Genomic DNA, 21742 nt, shown 5'->3' with positions numbered 1-21742 from the left:
CCCCTTTAATTTTTCATGTAACCTAAAGGACCTATGCTCAAAAACCTATGTAAATGACTTTAAAGGCCTGATAATGTTCCAATGCTGTGGACTGGAGCTTTTTGTTCCATCTTAAATTCTTCAACACAGAAGTGTCTTATAAAAAAACAGATAACACAGCTTATACAGGAGTTGGTAAAACAAAAGGGCTTGAACCGCAAATGCTGAATATAACTCATAAATCAGTTGGGAATGTATTTAGTAACATATACAAGTATGCGAGATGAATAGATGGTTCAAATTACTATTTAAAGTGTACTGTCAACTTTTTTTTTCCCCATGAGAGATGGGCGGTGTTATTTGTGAAGTTTAAGAACTTATTGTTTAAGAAGTGTCATGTGACCATGGAAAAAAAACGGCCTTAGTAGTAGTGCAGGCTGGAAAGCTAGAGGCACAGTGCTGCGGGTTGATTTGAATACACCAGTCAGCTCTGACAGCGAGGGCGGACGCGATTCCGGCAGCCTGCACAGTATTTGAAAAGGATCTCTAAGGCGAAATGTGATGCACTTCAGTAAATACCACCACGTCGAGCAACTGAGCACTGAAACGATGAATGGGAACATTCTGATATGAAGTCGAAATTAACTTTGGAATTGCAGGTAATGCAACATTAGTAACAACAAACTCTTTAACCTCCTTCTAAAGTCTTTTCGGAAGGGACTTGCATATTCAACCGGACTCGGTGAAACAGGTCTCTTTTATATGTGACTAAAAAGAGAACAACAGTTTTCTACAATAACTGGATCAACTATTAAGTTGAAAATGGATCTAGAGGAATGTAAAATATCAGTATGGGTTTGCCGAGAGGAGAAGTTAGTTTCTGGACTGTCCAGGCGTACTACCTGTTCCGACGTGATTAAAGTGCTTTTGGAGGACCAGAATCTGCAGCAAGGCGTATCTGCGGCAATGTTGTCAGGTTCACCTCAATCTTACTGCATAGTGGAGAAGTGGAGAGGTTTTGAGAGGATTTTGCCGAACAAGACTAAAATCCTTCGTCTCTGGACCGCATGGGGAGAAGAGCAGGAGAATGTGAGGTTTGTGCTGGTGAAAAACGAAGCGTCTCTGCCTAACAACGGACCCAGGAGCGCAGAGGCTCGGGTCGTTCTCAGTAAGCAAAGCCCTTGCATATATAAAGGAACTGCGAGAGTCACGATGGCTTTTTCCCAAGACAAACAGCGTCGAATTGTCAGGAAGGCGTTTAGAAAACTGGATAAAATTAACAAGAAAAGGCAAGAGGCACTATCCAAGGATACCTCTTCCGTGGAAAAGATGGAAACCTTAGTGCACCTGGTTTTATCCCAAGATCACACCATTCGTCAGCAAATCCAGCGGATTAAAGAACTGGACCGGGAGATTGACAGGTACGAAGCTAAAGTTCACTTCGACAGAATGAAAAGGCATGGAATCAATTATGTGCAGGACACATACTTAGTCGATACGAGCTTGGAAGCAGATTCTAAGGTCGAATGTAACAAAACACACTCCGAGGAAGCTTTTGCCCAGTTTGAGGAATATGCTAGGAAGTGTGAAGAAGTTATTCAATTGCAGGAGCAACTTAAAGAGCAGGAGGCACTGATGGACAGGATTACTGCCGAGATCCAAGAGGAGCTAAATCAGAGGTGGATGAAAAGACGCCAGGAAGCGCTCACAAACAAGGAGGGAGAGAGCAGTTTAGAAGAGACTGACACCGTCTTCACTGCAGACGCGACAGTAACAGGTTCGGCAGCAGAAGAAACCTCACCTGAGAATGAGTTGCTTTTGGAGCAAGAAAGAGTGAAAACTCAGCTAGACACGAGCCTGTATATCGGGCTTAGGCTGAACACCGATTTGGAAGCTATTAAAAGTGATTTGGACCTTAGTCAGGAGCTATGGAATGCAAAAGAGGAAGAATTGAGGGACCTGGTGGAAAAAGTGGACACCTTGGATATAGAGGAGAAGGTCGACACATCCGAAAGTGCGGGTGATGGTTTTGAGAGCAGCCCGGTGATAACCGAGACTGAAATGTTGCCTCCTTTGGACACACACAGCGGGTGGGTAGAACAGGCAAGAGGTCTCTCAAAGACGTGCGGTACAAACGACGAGGACTCGGACACTGGACTAAGTTCTATGCACAGTCAGGACTCGGACATAACACCTGTCTGCGAATCCTTGGTTTAAAAAAGTCTGAACCGTTACCCATTTACTCAGGGAATAGTATATTTAAAGAGAAAAACAATATTAACATACTGGTTCTAAAACACTGCACGCGTAATTTATTAACATGATGTCACAGAAAGTATTGATTGATCCGGTAGATCGATACGCACTGTATTTTATCACTGAAGTGTGCACCTGTGAACAGTAGTGTTAAATGTCCTACGCGGTATGGTAGGTATGAAGTGCTGGCCAGTGGGTTACATAGTAGAGATTTATACATGTGCTCATTTGATCTGTACTTCAGAAGTGAGACGAACAGGTGTTATGAATATCTGTAGAATAAAGGGACTTAACGAGCGCACTGTAAGCGCATAAAAAGACATTGCGACGATAGTGTTGTCAACACGATTTCAAATTGTAGAAAAAAACATAACCAAGAGTTAGTGTTTTTAACGCATGCATCTCCTTTTAAAATAACCTACGCACAGGAAGAGTGACTATGTTACAACCAACAATGCATGAATTTGACACGATCAATCTGTGAAGTTCTGTAGATATTAATACAACTCTATTATTTTCTGGCAAGCTAGTTAAGCTTTTTAACCGATTTGTTATTCCATGTAGCTTTAAAAGAATGGATTTTATTTAATCATTTTTACAAGGATTTTGTAACATCGAAGTTATTGTGTTTTTCATTCCATTTCATTCTTTTTCACATTGATGTTTTATGCGCCCAGAACGTCATGCACCGTTGTGTTTGTCTGATTAGAGTCATACCTTCAGTCTACTGATGCATGAGACTGTTAAATTATTTAGAATTAAGGGGAGGTCTCTGTAAAGCAATAACTTGTATCCAGGTTCCTACCCAACCTTTTCTGAAGCACAGAAAAAAACCTGCAGAATTTCCAGAAGAATTGTGTATTACATTTATGATACAAATACCTATTTAATGTTTATAACATTAAAGTGTTATACCAACAGCACTGCAGTGTTTATGATAAATATGAGAAAGTTTGAGTTTCAAAATTACAACTTGAAAGGTGTTTGCTCAAGACCACGTTGAGTTCTATGATCATGGGTTTGAGCCTGGGTCATGTCACTAGTCAACTGTGGCCTTGATTCCCCCAGTAATGACTCATAAATGGCTGAGCGACTAAGTTGGCCAGAGGTCTCTGGGCTCTCAGCAAACGCAGTGACCCCTGTGATCACCTGGGCACTTGCACAGCATGCATTGCTGTCAGTGAGGAATGCGTCTCCTTTCTGATTGGCTGTGCTGCCCGTGATGTGTCAAAAAATGAGTGGCTCAAAGCTGGGTGGGTGGGAAGAGTCTTGTTCTCCCCTGTGTGCGGAGTTGGGGTTCTCTGCATCAAGCACAGACATGAAAAACACACACTTACCTGTTCAACCAAAAATACCTGGCGATTCTACCTTATAAGATTACAGCTTCAGGAAGGTATAGAGTCCTTTCCTAAAATGAAAAACTGGCACCATGAAGTCAAAATGTCATGGATCAAAATTTGGAATTCAAATTTATGCCACATGAAAAAAAAATTATGCCTATAAAGCAATAAATCTTTAAAAAATCACATTTTAAAACCTTGAAGTTAATTTCTATACCCAGATAACACAGCGCATAAAACAGAAGAAAGGCCTGGAGTAAATGAAAGTGATACTGAAGGCTCTGGTTACCTCTTACCTTCGAACATGGCTGAATGCAAACTGCGAAATGTTTTGTTTTGCGTTAAGTGCAAAAATAGTACACCACAAATGAGTTTGGTGGGGAACATAAGATTATGAAAACACTTGCCAAAAAGTGAATCACACTCTTATGTGTTCAGCATGCTCCCTTATAGTGGAATGAACAAGATTAAAAAAAAACACTGGTGTATGTAATATTCACTATCCAGTATGATTAATTATTTAGCTGACACTTTTATACAAGCGAGTTCTAGAGACTATAGTTTGAGCTACTGTATGTATCAACAATAGGTAAGTAAAAGGTTGTGTGTACCCCATACCGCATGTGATACTACAGAAAGATTTTACTATTGTCAGTAAAACTGTTCTACCTTTCCTCTGACCATAATGAGATTATGCATGCTATAATATGATCACATTAAGAAAAGAATCGCAAGAAATTAAGGGTTAAGGACAGGTTTAAGTACAAGGCCAACATTTGTGGAAAATAGCCAGCTAATTCTACTGCTGTTTCATATTCAACACATAGTACGTTCTTTATTCACTGCATATTTTCATTTTAGAGGATTAAAGTTCTAATTTTCTTAAAGTTTGTATTTCTGACCTGAAGAGTTGGCAGCATTTCTAATTATAGGGTGATGAAGGAGGCATCTTTCACCTTACCCACAACTGGCACTGGCAAGTTTGAAAAGTACTGTATACCCTCACGGGAATACAGAGTTTTAGATTTTAAGTAAAATTGTAAAAGGGTTTTATTTATGAAACGTGAGAGTTTTGGAAATTTGGATCTGCCCTGAATAGAAAGAAACAGCTAATTCAGAATGCTCATTGAAAGCATGGTAAACTGTACAGGCACTGGGATTATCATGTGCAGAGTTCATGAAAACACTACGTACCAAACAGGAAGAAACCTGCACCAACAGCAAAGTAAAATAACACAGGATTACCAAGTTTAATTGTTGGCTGGAAAATTGAGAAACTTAAAAACCCCCTCTTTAAGATCACAGAAACACACAAACACAGGAAAACAACCAAGCTTCAAAGTCTTGAAATATGCAATGTTTACTATTTCTACATGTCTGTATAGGACAGTGACTGACAGAATTTAAAATAAGAGAGCAGTATTATAGATCATACAGCATTTGCATAACAATGTAATTGGGTATTAGTTCACATTGTTCTTTTAATTAATATAATTAAGTACAGTGATTGACACTATTAGCAGATTTTGAGGTCATTCTAATTGACAATAAGGTGTTAGTGTCAGGTATTGAAGATTACATTTGTTGCTGCTAAAGCTACATTGTAAAATTACTGTTTTATAAAGACAAAAGTTATTATTTGCCCTTTTAGTCTGACAAGGAGTAGCACACATTCTTTGGAGTTGACTTTTTTCTATCAGCTGTCTGAAATAATACTGAGTCTCATAGCCACTAGCCATCTATTGCTTGGTCTGTCTCTAACTTGCTCCAAGTGGAACTCCTGATCCATGTTCATCACAGCGCCTGAAGTCCCCTGTTTTACCATTTCTATCTAAAGGTCACTGTTTGCCACGCCTCCCATTCTCTCCAGTGTGATGTACAGAACTAATGGCAGAGTCACCTCAATTATTAACACCTGACTTGCATGCAGTGATTTCGCTATGTTGATTTTATTTGGCCAGAGACCAGTTTCCAAACTGCTTACTTCCGACCCCCTATAAATTATCCCTCTATTTAATCCTGATGGAAAGGAAGCATACAGGAATGTGTGTGTTAACTGGCTGCCTTTCCCCCAGCATAATGAGTGTCATTGCTCAATCATAGCTGCAGACAAGATGGAAACCTCACCACCCATTATTTAAAAATGTCAACAAACCTGTTTCAATAATTCTAGCTTGCACAACAATCATTCTGTTTGCTTGTATTTTCAGACTGATTAGTAATCCTATTGCTATGTACTATAATTACAAATGTGTATAAACATCTGTATAGTTTATAACCTAAATAAGATGTGGATTTGAGTTCCTCATTTCACCTGTCACTTAATCCATCCATCCATTTTCTAACCGCTGTAATCAATAAGTCACACTTACTTGCTATATATATGCATTTTTATCTCGTCCTGTCAGATACAGGAGGAATTACAAAACAGAACTTGAAAGTTCTAGAATGACTTGAAAGGTCATCCTAGATTTGGGAACAAATGAACATTTCATCTTTTTGTAGAAGCAGCCTGTTCATATAAACATTATCTACATTTCCTAATTATGATTTAACAGAATTGAAGTATACTGTGTAAACAGACTAACTATATACAATATATGTTTATAGGATGAGGTCAAGATGGTTTCATCTTATCAATTTAATAATGAGGATTATCTCTTGTCAGTTTAGATTAAAAATAATTGATTTACATCTTTTATATAGATAATACATTCTCCTGTAAAATACAACATGTTTATTACCAAAATCTTTATCTTTTTTATGGAACTGAGCATGCATATTGAACTTGGTTCAAATGTAAAAGTGGATCCACCAATTAATATAATTAAAATATTTGTGCCAAAATGCAGAAATAGCTTTGAACAATAATTGTAAGCTTTCAAAAGGTTATATTAATAGTGCCATCAGTATAAACAGAGAGATTAAATAAATTTGTATCAGTGGAATTGAATGAGCAAAAGGGGTTTAATGAAAGAAATTTCAGTTTCTAAAGAGTTTGATGCTCAAAACTGTGGATGAAAACTAGCATCTGGCAGTTTCAGAAGACAAGCAGCTCACAGATCTAATTGTTCAGTGATCGCAGTACAAGTTATCCCTGTAGACACACACAAAACAGCACCTGATTATCAAGAGGTGGTAGCCATCTGTCTGAAAATATATACTGTATGTACTTGTTAGAGGTCTGAAATCTTCAAAAGCAGCGAAAAATAAAATTTTAAGCAAAAGGATGATTTCCTAAAGAAAATTCAATGTATCAAGTTATTGTTCTTTTCAACAATACTGGTTGCATTTACACATAAAAAAAAAATATGCATGAAACTTATCGTACATACACCAAATCTCCACTGAAGACTGTAACCCCTATAGACATCTACAGAATTGAATGGTTCATTTAACACAGATAATTATCAGTAACAAAAATGAGCCTTTGACAGCTTAGGTGAAAGCAGTGCTTTTTGTTGGGCTCTAAAACACCTTTGATACAGGCCTTCTGAAAGCCACATACAGTATCTAGTGAAACATTAATTAAGATTAGATAGCATATTAAATTCTGTGGCCAGAAAAGACATTCACATTTGGTTCAACAATCAATGAGATTATAAGAGCGATACATTATATTCTATTTGACACAACCTTGATGAAAGCAATAAGGGCACATAGAAAAAATGTTAAGTGCAATGTTCTCAAAAAGTTTAAAAAACAAATTATTCAAATAGTATTAAGTATTTAAATATTATTGGTGTTGGTAAACTAATACAGTATATCATTTTTGGATTCACATCTTATTAAGAATATTTCTACAAAGGGTTTAATTCAGGTTATCCAATGCTCTCAACAAAAAACGTGACGTGAATTGTACTATTTCTGTAAATGTTTAGTCTTCAGTCATTTGTGACTATTAACTTTTTTTAAAAAACTTGGACTTCAACAGAATAGCTTTGATAACACCTTCATTGTATCTGTCCAAATGGACGGTTTAGGAATTACATTGGGAGTCTCTTCAGTTCTCAAATGAATTAAAAATAAATGTATGTACAGTATGTAGATATATAATAGCATGAAGGTGTGATGTTGTAAACCTGTCAGCTTGTTGAAACTAGAGAAACAAGCAGCCAAACATCTTATCAAGACAGGAATACAGGGAGGAGGCCGTGGTACAAACACGCTGTCCCTGTTAAAATAGCAAAGAAATGTATATGGCACATAGCAAAGAATTTTAAAGTCCAAGTTGTTAAGCACTCTTTCATTGTGGAGTGGCCCCTGACTGGTGGTTGCCAGGGCGATACACTATAAAATTGCTTTCTTATCAACAAACCACAGAAACCAACCTGGAGTTATTGTTTGCAATCTGAAAATGGAAGTAGTACAAGGAACCTTACTTGGAAAGTCTTACACTGTCAAAATGTTACGGGTTTCTCTTTCCAGAACAAACATATATAAACTATGTGACTCACAGCACACAGTCTGAAATATTAGATTGAAATGTTTTTTTTGTATTTTTCAAAAGCATATCGTGACCAATTTTAAATTGTGGTGTTAAAAGGACTATGTCAAATAAGGCACAACAACAGTAAATATAGAACAATTATTTTTCTGTTAAGATTGGTTTTATTTAGACTGTATGACACAAGACTACCAATTATCTGTGAAGCCCATGGGAATCGGCAACAACTCACCTAGATCAAGGAAGGGCTTTAGTATAAAATACTCTATTCCCATGTGCACAGAAAACATGCCAGCATCTTGAGAAATCACTTGCATCACCCCACTACCAAATACAGTGTCACCGTTACGAACTTCAAGAACAGATTAAGTGCAAGTTCTCACATAATATTAAGAGAAAAGGCATAAATGTTGTATAAATATATTCACTCTTCCTTTAATCTCCGAATCCTCAAAAAATTAAATGACTCACATTTCAATTACAAACAATGGCCGCAACCAAAACATTGAGGCATTAAAAATATATATTAAAACTTTTAAATCTCAATGAGGAAAGGTCCATGACGTTCCCTTCATGATTTGTAGCTGCACATACGATCAACAATTTTCCACATGAACCGGCCTGCTGATATTGTGTACATTTTTTCATGCAGCAACCCTCTGGAGACAGAACTGCCCATTGCTCAAAGCTGGCATGATTCAAGCTGCTACACTGTCTCATGGAATACAAGAGAGATTCATCTGTCTCCTTCATAATTGTATCTAGAATGCAGGTAAACAAAATAATTGGCCCCTTTGCAGGAATCTCTCCCACTAAGCATTTCAAAGGTACAGCAGCTTTACAAATGTTGAGGCAGCAGTGATGATTCTTGCATTCATGTGCATAACATTAGGTTTTCCCTCACTTGCATCAAGCTACTCATTGTCTCCACTTATTATGTGATTAAAGCCTCTGCTTTCAGCTTCAGGGTGTCAAGCGCAGAAAGAAAAACAAGTCCTACACCCTCTGAAATTGAAGTTAGGAAGTCATCTTGAGAAGCACAGCCCCGTGAAAACTATTTAGCCTATAAATGATTACAGGATTAGTACCTTCCTGAAATTGTTTCTTTAGGAAGTCTTGGACTTTCTTTCCCCAAACTAAGTCTCAACTATAAAAGTGAGTTCCATTTTCCAGAGAACAAAGTCTCCAATACTCCTAGCTGGTTCACTTGTATATTAAAATCTGTCCTGACGTTTTCTATAGGATAGCTTCAGAATGTCGGTTGTTGATGTGATGTTGGCAATTCACTCCTTAGCTAAAGATATACAGCTACACTGCTTGATGCAATAATAACTTTAGTCCAAAATGAGAGTAATGTCAGATATTTTACACCACTGTAAATAAATTGAGTAAGATGTTTACAATATATTCAAGACTCTAAATTGAATTTCACCTTCAAAGAGATTAACATCATTTTTATAGCTCACTAAGGTAAGGCTACAAAAAAAAAACACAGAAGACTTCAAACTAAGTGGGTGACGCAAGGTTTTATTTGGTGAGAAAAGTGCTAGTTCATTTTTCTAATACAGCAAATGTTCATTTTGTAGAATATTTAATGACTCTCCTGGGCACGAGGGGTAATTACTATTGTTTTCTTTGATCCCTTACAGGGTCTCTTCCAGTTCCCTGCACATATCCTGACATCCCTGCACTCTAATGAGTCCCTGCTCTGGCGATTTCATCATGCACAATTAGTTTTACATCATTAAGACAAGGTATGCTTTTCACTCAAAAATGACATTAGTTGCCTATAAATAAAAAAAACAGCCTTTTATGTGCTAAGCCATGTCAAAATGACAATGGGTACTAACACTAAACGCAACCTTGCTTCCAAAAACAAGCCAGTGTCCTTAAATGACTTTAGTGTGATCTCAAAAATGTGAAAACAAGGATTACCAGAGAATACATATCATATATTGTGGTAGATTCCTGATAAATATAATTTTTTTAACAAAATATGCTGCCGCTATGATGGGGAAAGGACAATCATTTAAAAGTGTCACTTTTGACTTGGTCTTAAGCTGTTTTCATTTTGATTTTACTAGGTTTGCTAGTATACAGTATATACTACAGCTATAGTAATATACTGTAGCAAAAATAATGAAACACTAAAACAAAGCTAAAACAAACAGGACAACACAACCTAAGATTAAGATGTGCAATTCCAGTGTGCTAATCCTTGAATAAATGTTCTCTATAACGTGGTGATCTGAAGAACATTAACATAACCCCTCTTGATTTAATATCTACACTTTTAACTATATTTCCTAACATTATGTTTAATTTTTTTAATTAATCTTTGTGTCCAACTCTTTCTTCCTGCTTGAACGTCCTCATCGTTTTGTTTATTTTGGCTACAGAATGTCTCAAATGACAAATCTGAAGGTGGATTAAAGACGATACTAGACCACTGCTAGCTTTTGAAAGATTTACATGTATAGCGAACCATAAAAATCCGAAGAACATGAAGATGCAAAAGCAATCTGGGTGGACTGAAAACAGAAAAAGATGTGACTGAAAGGCACTATAACCTTCCTCGACCCTATAGACCTCACCAGATGAAACAATATCTACAACACTGTTGTTCTTGATCTTTGTTTTATTTATTTTTATTGTTCTGTCCCATCGATAGTTTTATGAACTTTTGGTTTTTATTTCACAGTTACATACGGTAACACACTTTAAACAGGCGATCAGCAGTTATAATCTCTTTTTGCTAGACTGATGATAGTTTAGCACAGCCTCACATGTGTACCAGAACTACTCTTTGATACTCATTTGAGAACCTAAAGGACATTATCCTGGACATTTCATGATGAAAAAGGATGACATGATAATATCTGTTCATGCATATATTTATGTGCATGTGCAGACTGTACTATCATATCCTTACTGCATGCTGCCACCAATGAATAGGCACAGGTATCAGGGATCTTTACAGACCTCTGATGACAAAACAATGGGCAAGTCCTGCCTCCAAGGCTAATTAATTCAGAGAAAAAGATTACAGGTACCATTCCACGGCAATTAAGTGAAATTAATACGCGGCACCCAACCTTTTAATGTATGAACATTTAAGCATGACAATCTCCACTTGCTCCTGTTTTGCAAGTTTGAGATCATTTGTCACATAAAAAAAATACTTTCCAAAAAAATGAAAAGTTGTTTTGCAGGATCTCTTAAAGCAAGGGGGATGTTACCAGCGCAAAAACAATATGGATTTAACCCTTACGACAGTCTGCCCTGGTGCATTTGCCACAGGATGTTGTTATTTTACTGTCACTATAAATTGTCTGGGGCTTCACTACGCTTTCATACTTACACCCTGTAGTAACATGCTTTAGACATTTATTATGGATTAGACATGATTTACTCTGAAATCAGTGGAAACCATAGAAAGTCCACAATCAAACAAGTATAAACCATTTGAAAAGTGTGAACAATCTATGGTAAATTTCTCACAGTGAATTATCCATATAAACCTATGTAATGCAGCAGGAACTAATCGCCGAGTTTAAAAATAATGGTAAAGCAAACAGCAAATGACTATTTTGATCTATTGATTGATTTGTTTTACTGGCTCTAATTTGACAAAATACACTGGTGAGCTACTGTCATAGCTTAATATGAACTGAGTGACGAGTGTTATTTTTCAAATCAACCACACACGCCCCCCACTGCCAACACAGCCTGAAAACTGCCAACATCAAACGGCCAAAATGCTAGCCCATGAAGGGAACCAAATACTTTTAACTGAATTTTTTAAACACATAGTAGCATCTAACTTTTTTAGTACACACAAACCATACTAAAGCTGATGAAGTACATTAATACACCTAAAGCTTTAGGGGCAATTCTTTCCCCAAGAACACTGTAACCGAAAACCAGACTACAGTGGAGTGTAATGACATGGAATTTAAAATACTGGACTGCAAGCGATCCATCTAGTTTCAAAATAAGTCACTGATTAAATATTTACCTCTGTAAATGTATCTGTGAGGACTACATGACCCCACACTCTGCTTTTTGTCAAAGGCAAAAAAAAACATGGAATGTAGGAGTACATTCCAATCCTTGCCCTTGTTCACTAGCTCCATTTTTTACACTTATATACTGTAGTAGCCGCATTCTGCTACATTAGATGAACATGATTAAAAGCCGAACCATTAAGAATCATATTTCAGGAGAAGATTTCCTTGCAGTTGTTCAGAGGTTTTCAGCCCAGAGGATGTGAAGGCACTGCAGATAAAGGGGGGACCCAGTTCATCCACCCCTGAAGTGCAGCACCTGCTTGGGTGAGACACTGAAGCAGATTCACTAGACAGCAGATCAAAAGGAAAAGCGAGGAACTGCTTGAGCAATTGAAGTTGGGGGAAATTTAAAGAGGACAGGCTGTTCAATTCCCAAGTGGAAGTTAGACAGGAAACTGTCCTGACGCCTCCTACAACACAGTGTCCCCTGTCACCATACTGGGCCAATGATCGGGAAATTCCAAGGTTTAGCTGAAAGTTTAAGTTGCAGGTCAGTGAGTGCATTTCATTTCAATGAGACACCCTGACAATATTCATTCAACAGAATAGAGCTATACTGTATATAGTGTAAATCAATTACACTAATAATTATTGAATGAAATTATGACTAAATAATAATAAACGCCTTCTACCCAGAGTGCAATGAATAGGCTGTACTAAATTGGAATCAACCTAGCAAAACGAGACTACTGTATGACTGCTAACTGCCTGTATAAAGTGTGGTACCAAAAGCAGATAATGTGGATAGGATTGAACTCTTAATGGAAAGAAACACCCTGTTGAGCTGAAGGTGGTCAAGCATTACTGCCTCTTGTTTTAGGTACCTTGATTATTAAAGATGTCTGTTAAAGGTGCTATGATTGAATTAGCTCTTTATTTGTTGAAAGAAAAGCATGGACTGAAAAAGTAAAAACTGTTGCCTTTTACCACAAATGAAACAATGTGCAGCCATAAAAGCCATAACATTTTTATCGTTTTTACAGTTACTTTTTATGTTGAATGACATGAAAGGTCCTTGACAGTGTGTTTTATGCACATGTCACAACACTGCTTTAAAGTCTAGTTTAAATAATCTTGCCATTCTTGTGAAAGGGAACATCAAGAAAAACACTGATACAGACAGCATAACTTGTCAAATCCAGATAGTGTCTGTAACAATACAGAGGTCTGAGCAAAACAATGTTAAACTCTTGTTTTCAAAATATTTTTCCTTGGCAGAATTAGCTTCTGGTAGTGTTATTTCCTACAGCTTTTTGCATGTATCTAATAAATTAAAATCCAGTCATGCTCAACTTAAAATTCCTATAACTCAATATAAAAAAAAAAAACACAAAACAAAATATATTGCTCCTAAAAAACTTTTTATCGCAGTGTCCTTTAGAACTGATCTTAAGCTACATAATTATGCTGTTGTTCTTAGTTATCTTTTTTATTGTTGGCTAATATAAAGTCTATCATAGTGAATGTTTAGTTGTGATAAATGGCGTTTTTATTGAAGGAAAAATATTTTAAAGTTTTGTTTACAGTAATTCTCAAATCTTTATGCTTTTTAAAAGCAAAGTGTCCCTGAATGGTTTGGTTGCAGTCTTTGTGTTTACGGTTTTAAGGAATTTCAATTGATTAGTTCCAAAGGTGAGGTAGTATTTGTTATCAGCAATGGAAAAACAGCAATGGCCCAATAAGCATTCACTAAAAAAATGTGATCCCTTTAATGTTACAAACTGGAACAAGGGAATAATGACAGACTGGACAAGAGATATACAGAAAACTGCCAAGTGCATCTTCTGCAGTAACTAAGGGATAAGTCTAGTGTTTGATGATGTTTTGCAAACCTTCATAAAAATATGTGAAGAGAGCACTGGTGTCAAACTTAGAAAGCCTTCTAATCACATTCTTTAGTTGAAATCACAGTTACACCAATCAGTAATTGTGTGGAGGATAGGTTTTACGAAAGCAGCTCATTGAAGAGTGGGAAAGTGTAGCAGGCAGACAGTATAGCTCAAAGCAAACGCCATGCCCACAGACAGGCATGTTTCAACCTCACATTGGTGGGAAACAGAGTGCCAGCCAAGCTATTAAGTATAGGGGGAATATACAGTAAGTACTGTCCAATCGGTTATAAACAACTTTTCAGCATCACTCTCATGCAAGGAGCTGCTGATAAATCTGGAAACAGTGATTCTGTCTCAACAGAACACGGGCATGAGACTCCGTCACAGTCACAGACTACTGGCGTCAGTCAGATCCAGTTCACATCTTTTACAGCTAAGTGGAAATCCAGGATGGCACGATGGGGAATAGATGTGAAAGCTGCCTTTCAATGTAGCTGCTCTCTCCAGGTTTCTATCAAAACAATTTTTTTATCAAACTATATACTACTACTATAGATTATGGAGCCTTTCTGCACAGTGCTTTGGCTGCTTATGACTTGCTTGTGATATCTAAGGTTAACGTGATCGTTTCCATGCAGAACAGACTAAACCATGAATTCTAGCCGTAATAAACAACATTCCAAAGAATCCAAGTCTGAAAACTCTGCTTTTGTGTTATTGTTATAGTTTCATTTAGAAGCGTTTAGGAGCGACCTTAAGGACTACAGGAACAGACCTGGCTGTTCCTACAAATCAGGTATTCTCCTGACAAAAGTTATTGCATAACTCCACATAAAATGCGATTAAAAAGTACAATTTTGCACAGGCAGTTTAATTTTCCCACATCATCAAGTCTTAGGCCTGGGATTACAATTATAACACCTTTAGCATCATCTGCTTCATTTTCTATTGAAACGTAGTGTGGTATTATGTCCATAAAAAAAATATCAAAAGCAAACAGCACTGAAATTAGAGGCGTGATGATTTGTTTTTTCATCAAGGGGAGCAGGATGTTCTTCTTGACACGTGTTCCCTCAGCTTCAGCACATGAATCTCAGGAAGCAGATGTTGCAGTTGCGTTTCCTGCCAACAATTCCCATGAACTAACGAAAGATGGCTTTTTGGACTGAAAAAGGACTCTGACCCCTGAGCTATCATTCTGTTGCTTGTGCCCATCTGTCAAAGAGATTACCACATGGACAGAACTTTACAAGCAGAGTGTTCCTCTATTTTAAAAGGAAACACTTTGTAAAGGTGCTACACAAAACACACACACAACCGCCTCTTTCATTCCCATGATATCTATTAGGAAAGCAGAACCTCACAGCTACCCTCAAAAACCACTTCCCGTAACTAGAACTGGTTTTGGCGGGAGAGAGTTGAACCAATGTCATATAGCTTATGGGTAAGTGATGAGATGGAGCACTTGGTAGCCTACCTGTACCTCATGTGGATATATCTATAGCAGCCAATAAAAAATAGCCAGTGCAGTGTTGAGAGATGAGTAAAAATCTGAAGACAGGATGAGCACACAAACTTCACACAGACAGGCACAGAAAGGCTGGAATTAACCCCCAGGACAGTAGAGCTGTGAGGTAACCAGCATGCCACCAAGCAGCTCTCATCAAGAGTTTTTAAATGAGTTTAAAGATTTGGGCTGCAGGTTCATTTCTAATATTAACTTAAAGTATATGTTAGTAGGTGTGGTCTACACATTCAAGCAAAACATGAAAAGAAAGAAAAACATGAATAGATGTTTAGAAATGTAATATTTTAATTACAGCTAGTCAATGGAAAATAAACAGAAAAGAATATGAAGAATGATAATAAATGATCCAGACAAGTTCATCTCTTGGGAACAATCAGGATTTTGAGTGCTAATTTTCTACTCCTGAGTACTTGGTGGTGTGAAGAAAAGCATGTAACTTTGAACTCAGCATTAACAAGGATCAGTGTATATGCTTTTTAAACTGCTGAAATGGCTTTACATTAATTACATATATTTAGAAACCTTTAATTTGTAATTCGGAGATAGGAACATTTTGTATGGCATTCAATTTTCCTCCACTGCTTAAAACCTACAATTTGTGTTCAGTGTGGTAATGTTTTTCTTATATTTTCAGTAAAATACCAGTCTTGCAAATCTCCCTCATTTCTTGTCAGGTGTGCTCCCCAATTCAGTAATGCACACATAAGGTAGTGTTTCCAGTTCCTGCCACTGCACTGCGGCAGGAACGTTATCTGTCTTTGGCGAGCTGTTTCATCCTTCCCAAGCCTCTGAATGCACAAGACAGCAGCACCTAATGAGAAACAGCATCAATAACAACTAAGCTCAGTACTGACTGATGTCTGGGAAAATAAACTTAATATATAAAATGTGGCTAAAGAAAAAAAAGGCTTGTTTCCAGATTTGCTTTTTGGTTGTTTCTGGATCCTTTTTTAGAATTAGATGTGTCTCATCTAGTTTAATGTACTGTATGTCTCTCCATTGTTCAGTGCTAAAAAATATGAAGCTCTGATATAATATTTAGAGAGGTGAAGCAGAACAGAAACAGCACCCAAATGGGTTCTTACTGCCATACTTGTACTTAAAGCCAAGCTACTACTACCAGCTTAAAAACATGAACACACAGCAAGCAATTCTTAAAAACACAGTCCAGGACCCTTGGTTCAATTTTGTTCTTCTCCCGTAGGCTTGCTTTTCCTGTGAGAAATATGTGACGTCTGACGGGAGTTTACACATTTAATCTGACCTTAATGACCCAAAAGATTTCCAGTGCAATAGGTTAAAGAGTCTCATTTCCCATCCCGAGGTTATCAAGGTGTCAGTCTGAGCCCTGCCATGCTCTGTCTGTTTAGACTAACTGCCTTTGATCTTGAACTATAGGGCTCTCGTCATTGCTGGGACAGCTAGGTATACAGAACATACAGCATTCCATTGTCCAACAGGTCACTACTCAAATAGATTAAGAGTAGGGGCATAATCACTGTGCTTTTATAAATCCCAAAATAGCCAAGTGTAACAGAAACCTCATTCACAGACTGTCAGATTGTGAAAATCAAACTACTTTATCAATGCAGTACAAAAGCACAAGGTTAACTTATTGACAACAGATACTTCTCCATCTACAGTACAGCATATCAAGTACTACATTCAAAACAAAAAATTCAATATCTGTAGGAGTCTCAGGATACACATAGTAAGCCTCTGTTTGAATATCTGTGCATGGCAGACTCATATACCAATCTTTGTTTTTCATCAAATTATTTTCTTTCTTTGCTGTTGGTTTACTAGTTTGCTGTTTGGAAGGCCATTCGGGACAGGAATCACCCTCCCTCAATAGGGTGTGCTCAAAAACACAAATGAAGCCTCATGCCATTTAACACTGCAGTGCCTCCTACTTGAGTGCCCTCTATTTAGCCTCATCACTTCAATGCAAAGTCCACATGTCAATTACACAGAAAGGGAGCAACGCTGATGTGGATGATCATGATCCTGGAATTAAACGAGAAGAGATGTTTTGTCTATCATTGGATTGATTTTTCAAATACCTATTTTCCAAGTTTTAATTACTTTTTAACGTAAATTATTGCATTTCATGGGGGAAAGAAATGTCCTGCATATTAAATATTGAGTGCAATAGGAACAATTAAAAGCAAGTCCTAAAGCAGAACAGTCCTACTCTACAGCATGAGTTAACAATTAGATTACCAAGATAATTTGGTAATTATCCATGAATTCATATGCATTTATGGAAAAATACAAGTCAGGAGAAGGCGGCTCAGCTTTAGAAAATTAGAACAAAACTATTAGGAGCTGCTAATCAACATGATAGGTGCAGAATGTTTTATAGTTATTTCAGGGCCCATCTGAAGAACAGTGGTGAACGGTGAACATGGCCAATACGGAATTTGTCAAAATAAAACAGGTTGAAATATTGTGAAACACATTGAGAAACCCAGGCACAGAGTGTAATACATCACATTTCCAAAACATCTGAAGAGAACACAGTTCTTGCACATCACCTATTATGTGAATTCTTTCTCACAGCACTTCATTGGTAAGAGAGCAGAGCTAGAAAGGCAGCATTATGCTTTTTTCCAAATGACTTCAGCAGCTACACGCCTCCACCTCACTGCTTTTGCCAGGATACTGTACCATATTGGCTTACAGGCTCAAACAAGCTAACAAGCTGTAAAACCCCTAAATTGCTCAAAATTAATACTGTGTCAGAAAGACTTCTAATCCCCAATCAAAAAAAGTATTAATAAGATGACTCAAAAAGCAATGATTTATAACAATCATTATTGCAGAGGTTATCCTGTGCGGCAAATCCAAACCTTTTCAAAACACGTTTATGAAAGAGAAATCTGTATCTCTGACTTCTTCACTCACTTGCAGAGGTGTGTTTATTTGTAGGTTTTAAGGGGTGGTACAGTATACCTAGAGTGTTTGTATGTAAAAGGTATACTTGATATAATTACTGTTGTTGATTCTTTCAAAAAGCTTAATGATAGTGTCCATTCTTCTACCCTGTGTACAGTGTGAAGTCTTTCAATACAGTACTGCTTTGACTTTAAATTACAAGGAATTGTTGATGGGGCGATGACTGCTGTTAGTACACTCAAATGGACTGATGCTCCTAATAAGGGTTCTAACCTGCTCCAAGGTCCTAACAATACCTGGTCACTAACTCTTCTCGCTCACAACAGTACACATAAGAGGAACAGAGAATATATACATTCAGGTTTTGAAACTGCATTTAAAATAACCTTTTTCTTCTGTTATACAAATGTATGATACTGTACACTGTGGCAATAGTATAAATTAAACCCCTGGTTGAGGAAGAACTTACAGAATGGAAAATAGCATGAGGACAATTAATGCAGGCAGTGCTGCCATTCAGATTCCAACACCCAGCTTTTGAAAGCTAACCATATTAAATTATATAAGGACGGGTTTTCCACATCTGTGCACAGAACCATCTCAAGACCTTTACTTTCATCGCTTTACCAATTCATCACAGACTGTTTATCCCTGGATTTGTCAAATACACCAGAAGTTTTCGGGGCTAAGTATCAGTTGAGGCCCTGTCAGCTGATTCTATTATGCTTTTATAAGGGTCTTACCTTAAAACCATCAGGACAGGATCTCAACTTTAATCTTCCTCTAATTGTCCATGACTTCTGTTGTCATCTTTACACATTCTATTGTTCACACACCTTTTTCAGTGAAGTTATTCTGACCTGCATGAAATTATACGGCAGTTGTATTACAACAGAGACGATACAAGGATTATTTTTACAAGAAGTACTTTAAAACTGACAGACTGTTTCGAGACTGCACACTCCTTTTGTATGGATGTACCAGATGTTTGGGTACAGGTATATAAGGTTAGGTATTGACCTCAAAGTAAGCACTTTGTAAATTAAATATATATACTGATATTATAGCTGTTATAACAGCAGCCCCCAGTTTTATTGCGCCTATGAAAAGAAAGACTTTGGTATAAAAGACATGCATATGCTTCACAGACTTTACAGAGAAAACAAATTTTTGCAGGAAAGCCAAGTACCAGAAACTGCTATGAATAAATGATGAGACCATTAGAAAAGTGATAAATATTTTATTAACTTAAAGTAGTATTAAAACAAATCACAATAATACATCTACATTTTCACAAGTAAGCCAACAAGGAAAAAAGTTTTAAAGTGTTAGTTTATAGCTGAAAAAAAAACAAAAATACATTGTGTTTGCAATTTAAAGGTGGATGAATGTTTTAAAACACCACACAAATCTATCTAGGAATATTTATCAAAATAATTTAAAATTAATCATGATAAATATTTGATTCATATGTATCGCTATAGGGCCTAACATCTTAAAAAGACTCATGCATTTAAATGATAAATTATATTTCTAAAAGGAATATGAGTTAAAGCCTTCTGAAGAGTATCCAATATTATGAGACTGTTGTCTTTCAAACCTTCAGTTTAGCACAATTATAGTCTGATAACAAAGGCCCCATTATGTAAATAAGAACTTTCTAATTATACAGCTTTTGACCAAGTGAAGTCCTGTTTAGACAGTTATAACGCAGCAGTCAAGCTTAGAAATAAAGAGGTCTGTCTGTGGTTTGAACATTCATTAGCTTGGTGTGAGCTGGTTAGCAATGTAAAGCCAAACAGCAAAGAACTACAGGAACAGTGAGCTATTCTTAAAATAGGAGTAGTGAAATATCACATTAGTAAAGTATCACTCCATTTCCTTTAAAACCATCATTTACTAGTAGCTAGATGAGAGCGAATCTCACGGCATACATCTCAAAAGGTATGAGCTAAAATCAACTGTGCAAAGGATTTAATTCGTTTTAGTTGTTTTTTATGTTGTTACACCTGCTATACTGGTCATGTGAATTTTCTTTTAAAAAGAGCTATTAAAAATAATTTCAAATATTAACAGCATGTCAGCTACTGTGGGAGTTGCCGTTTAGGAGGTTAATTTATAGCCTGTACCCGTTCTTCCACTTGACGCCCTCAGCTCTCAGATAAGTTGCAATTCTTGAGCGTTCTCCAAGGAGCTCTTTGTCTTGCTCAGTGTGCTATGTCTTGGTGACGGCTCCCTTTAACCAAATAAGAAAAGAAAGTGATTAGTCTGCAGACAAGTTATTCTCAGCAGAGACAAAAACAGCAAGCAAATAAGCTTATGAATGGAAAGGTTTTATGTGGTGCTGGACAATTTTTCATTCACTAAAACTCAATACATACACAAAACAAATGTACGACTCAAAACCTGTAGTGTACATAAATCATGACAAAGACTACCTCCTGAACACTCAAAAACAGTTCTCATACAATATAATCCAGTGACAAAATACTGTACTGTTCTCCGTTTCAGTCAATGCCTTACTGAAGCCTGGGGAAAACTATGTATATGCTGTGTACACCCCCCCACTCTGTTCAGACATACAGAACTACACTGGAGAATTCACACTTCTTAACTTTGCTGGGTTGGCAGCTTCACCTCCCCCAGAATGCCATGTCCCAAGAATAGTGAATTACAATTATTATTGTATAGAGTACTCCTACCGTAGAATTCAATATATTTTTGTAGGAACTACTACAGAAGCCAAAAAACAAAAAATGGCACAGATGGTTAAAGCTACAGCCCATCCACATATGAGAAATACAGTAACTCCTCTTTAAATTGATCACAAACAAGAAACCAGTTTTACTTCTTATGCTAATTTAATGGCATATCTGCTTTGGTAGACAAACAGGGAAACTGTCAAATGAAAGGCGGGTTTCGACTGTAAAACACTGATTGTATTCAATTAATAGAAACAATAGACTTTGAAAAAAGGTTACAAGCGAAGAGGCAGCTTTTTTATACCTTTTTCTATACAAAAGTGGTGAGATCAAGAACATAAAATGTAAATGCTCTTCAATATATCACCTCTAATACCACATGCAAATTATTTGAAAAAATTATTTAATGCCCAATGTTAAAACATTTCTAAAATTGCTGAAAATGCTACTTAAGCAATTGTATTCTATCAATTCCCCAAGTCATCAAAGCAGTACGCTTTAATTTATACAATGTGTGTAATCATATTTTTTGGGCACTGTAAATTCTCTGGTATTGGTTTGGAGTTTTCCTTATTTAAGAGAATATCTCCTTTCCTTTCAAATGTTAAATGCCCCAGAACTTAATTTACCCTGCACAGTGCATTGGCTAACTGACAACCGAAATCTGCCAGCTCAGTGCTAATCCTTTAA

The 21742-nt window shown here is 36.9% G+C and overlaps 2 protein-coding genes across 2 annotated transcripts in view; one reads left to right on the top strand and one right to left on the bottom strand.

The window, feature by feature from the left end:
- Window positions 1-432: 432 nt before the first annotated feature.
- On the top strand, window positions 433-3155 carry LOC148819509 (ras association domain-containing protein 10-like). The gene has a single exon (XM_088935104.1). The coding sequence runs from the start codon at window positions 802-804 to the stop codon at window positions 2194-2196; it is 1395 nt and encodes a 464-aa protein (XP_088791230.1). The 5' UTR covers window positions 433-801; the 3' UTR covers window positions 2197-3155.
- A 16420-nt stretch (window positions 3156-19575) lies between these two features.
- LOC148819508 (uncharacterized) overlaps window positions 19576-21742 on the bottom strand; it is a 74092-nt gene continuing 71925 nt past the window's right edge. The window contains exon 14 of the mRNA XM_088934742.1: window positions 19576-20586. Coding sequence (XP_088790868.1) covers window positions 20508-20586 — 79 coding nt within the window. The 3' untranslated portion in view covers window positions 19576-20507. The remainder of the gene's footprint in view (window positions 20587-21742) is intronic.

Source organism: Atractosteus spatula, chromosome 16 (genome assembly GCF_055471065.1).
Source record: "Atractosteus spatula isolate fAtrSpa1 chromosome 16, fAtrSpa1.hap1, whole genome shotgun sequence".
In the NCBI taxonomy this organism is placed as follows: domain Eukaryota; kingdom Metazoa; phylum Chordata; class Actinopteri; order Semionotiformes; family Lepisosteidae; genus Atractosteus; species Atractosteus spatula.
The sequence above is the reverse complement of the archived record's forward strand: the minus strand, read 5'-3'. Positions and strand labels throughout refer to the sequence as shown.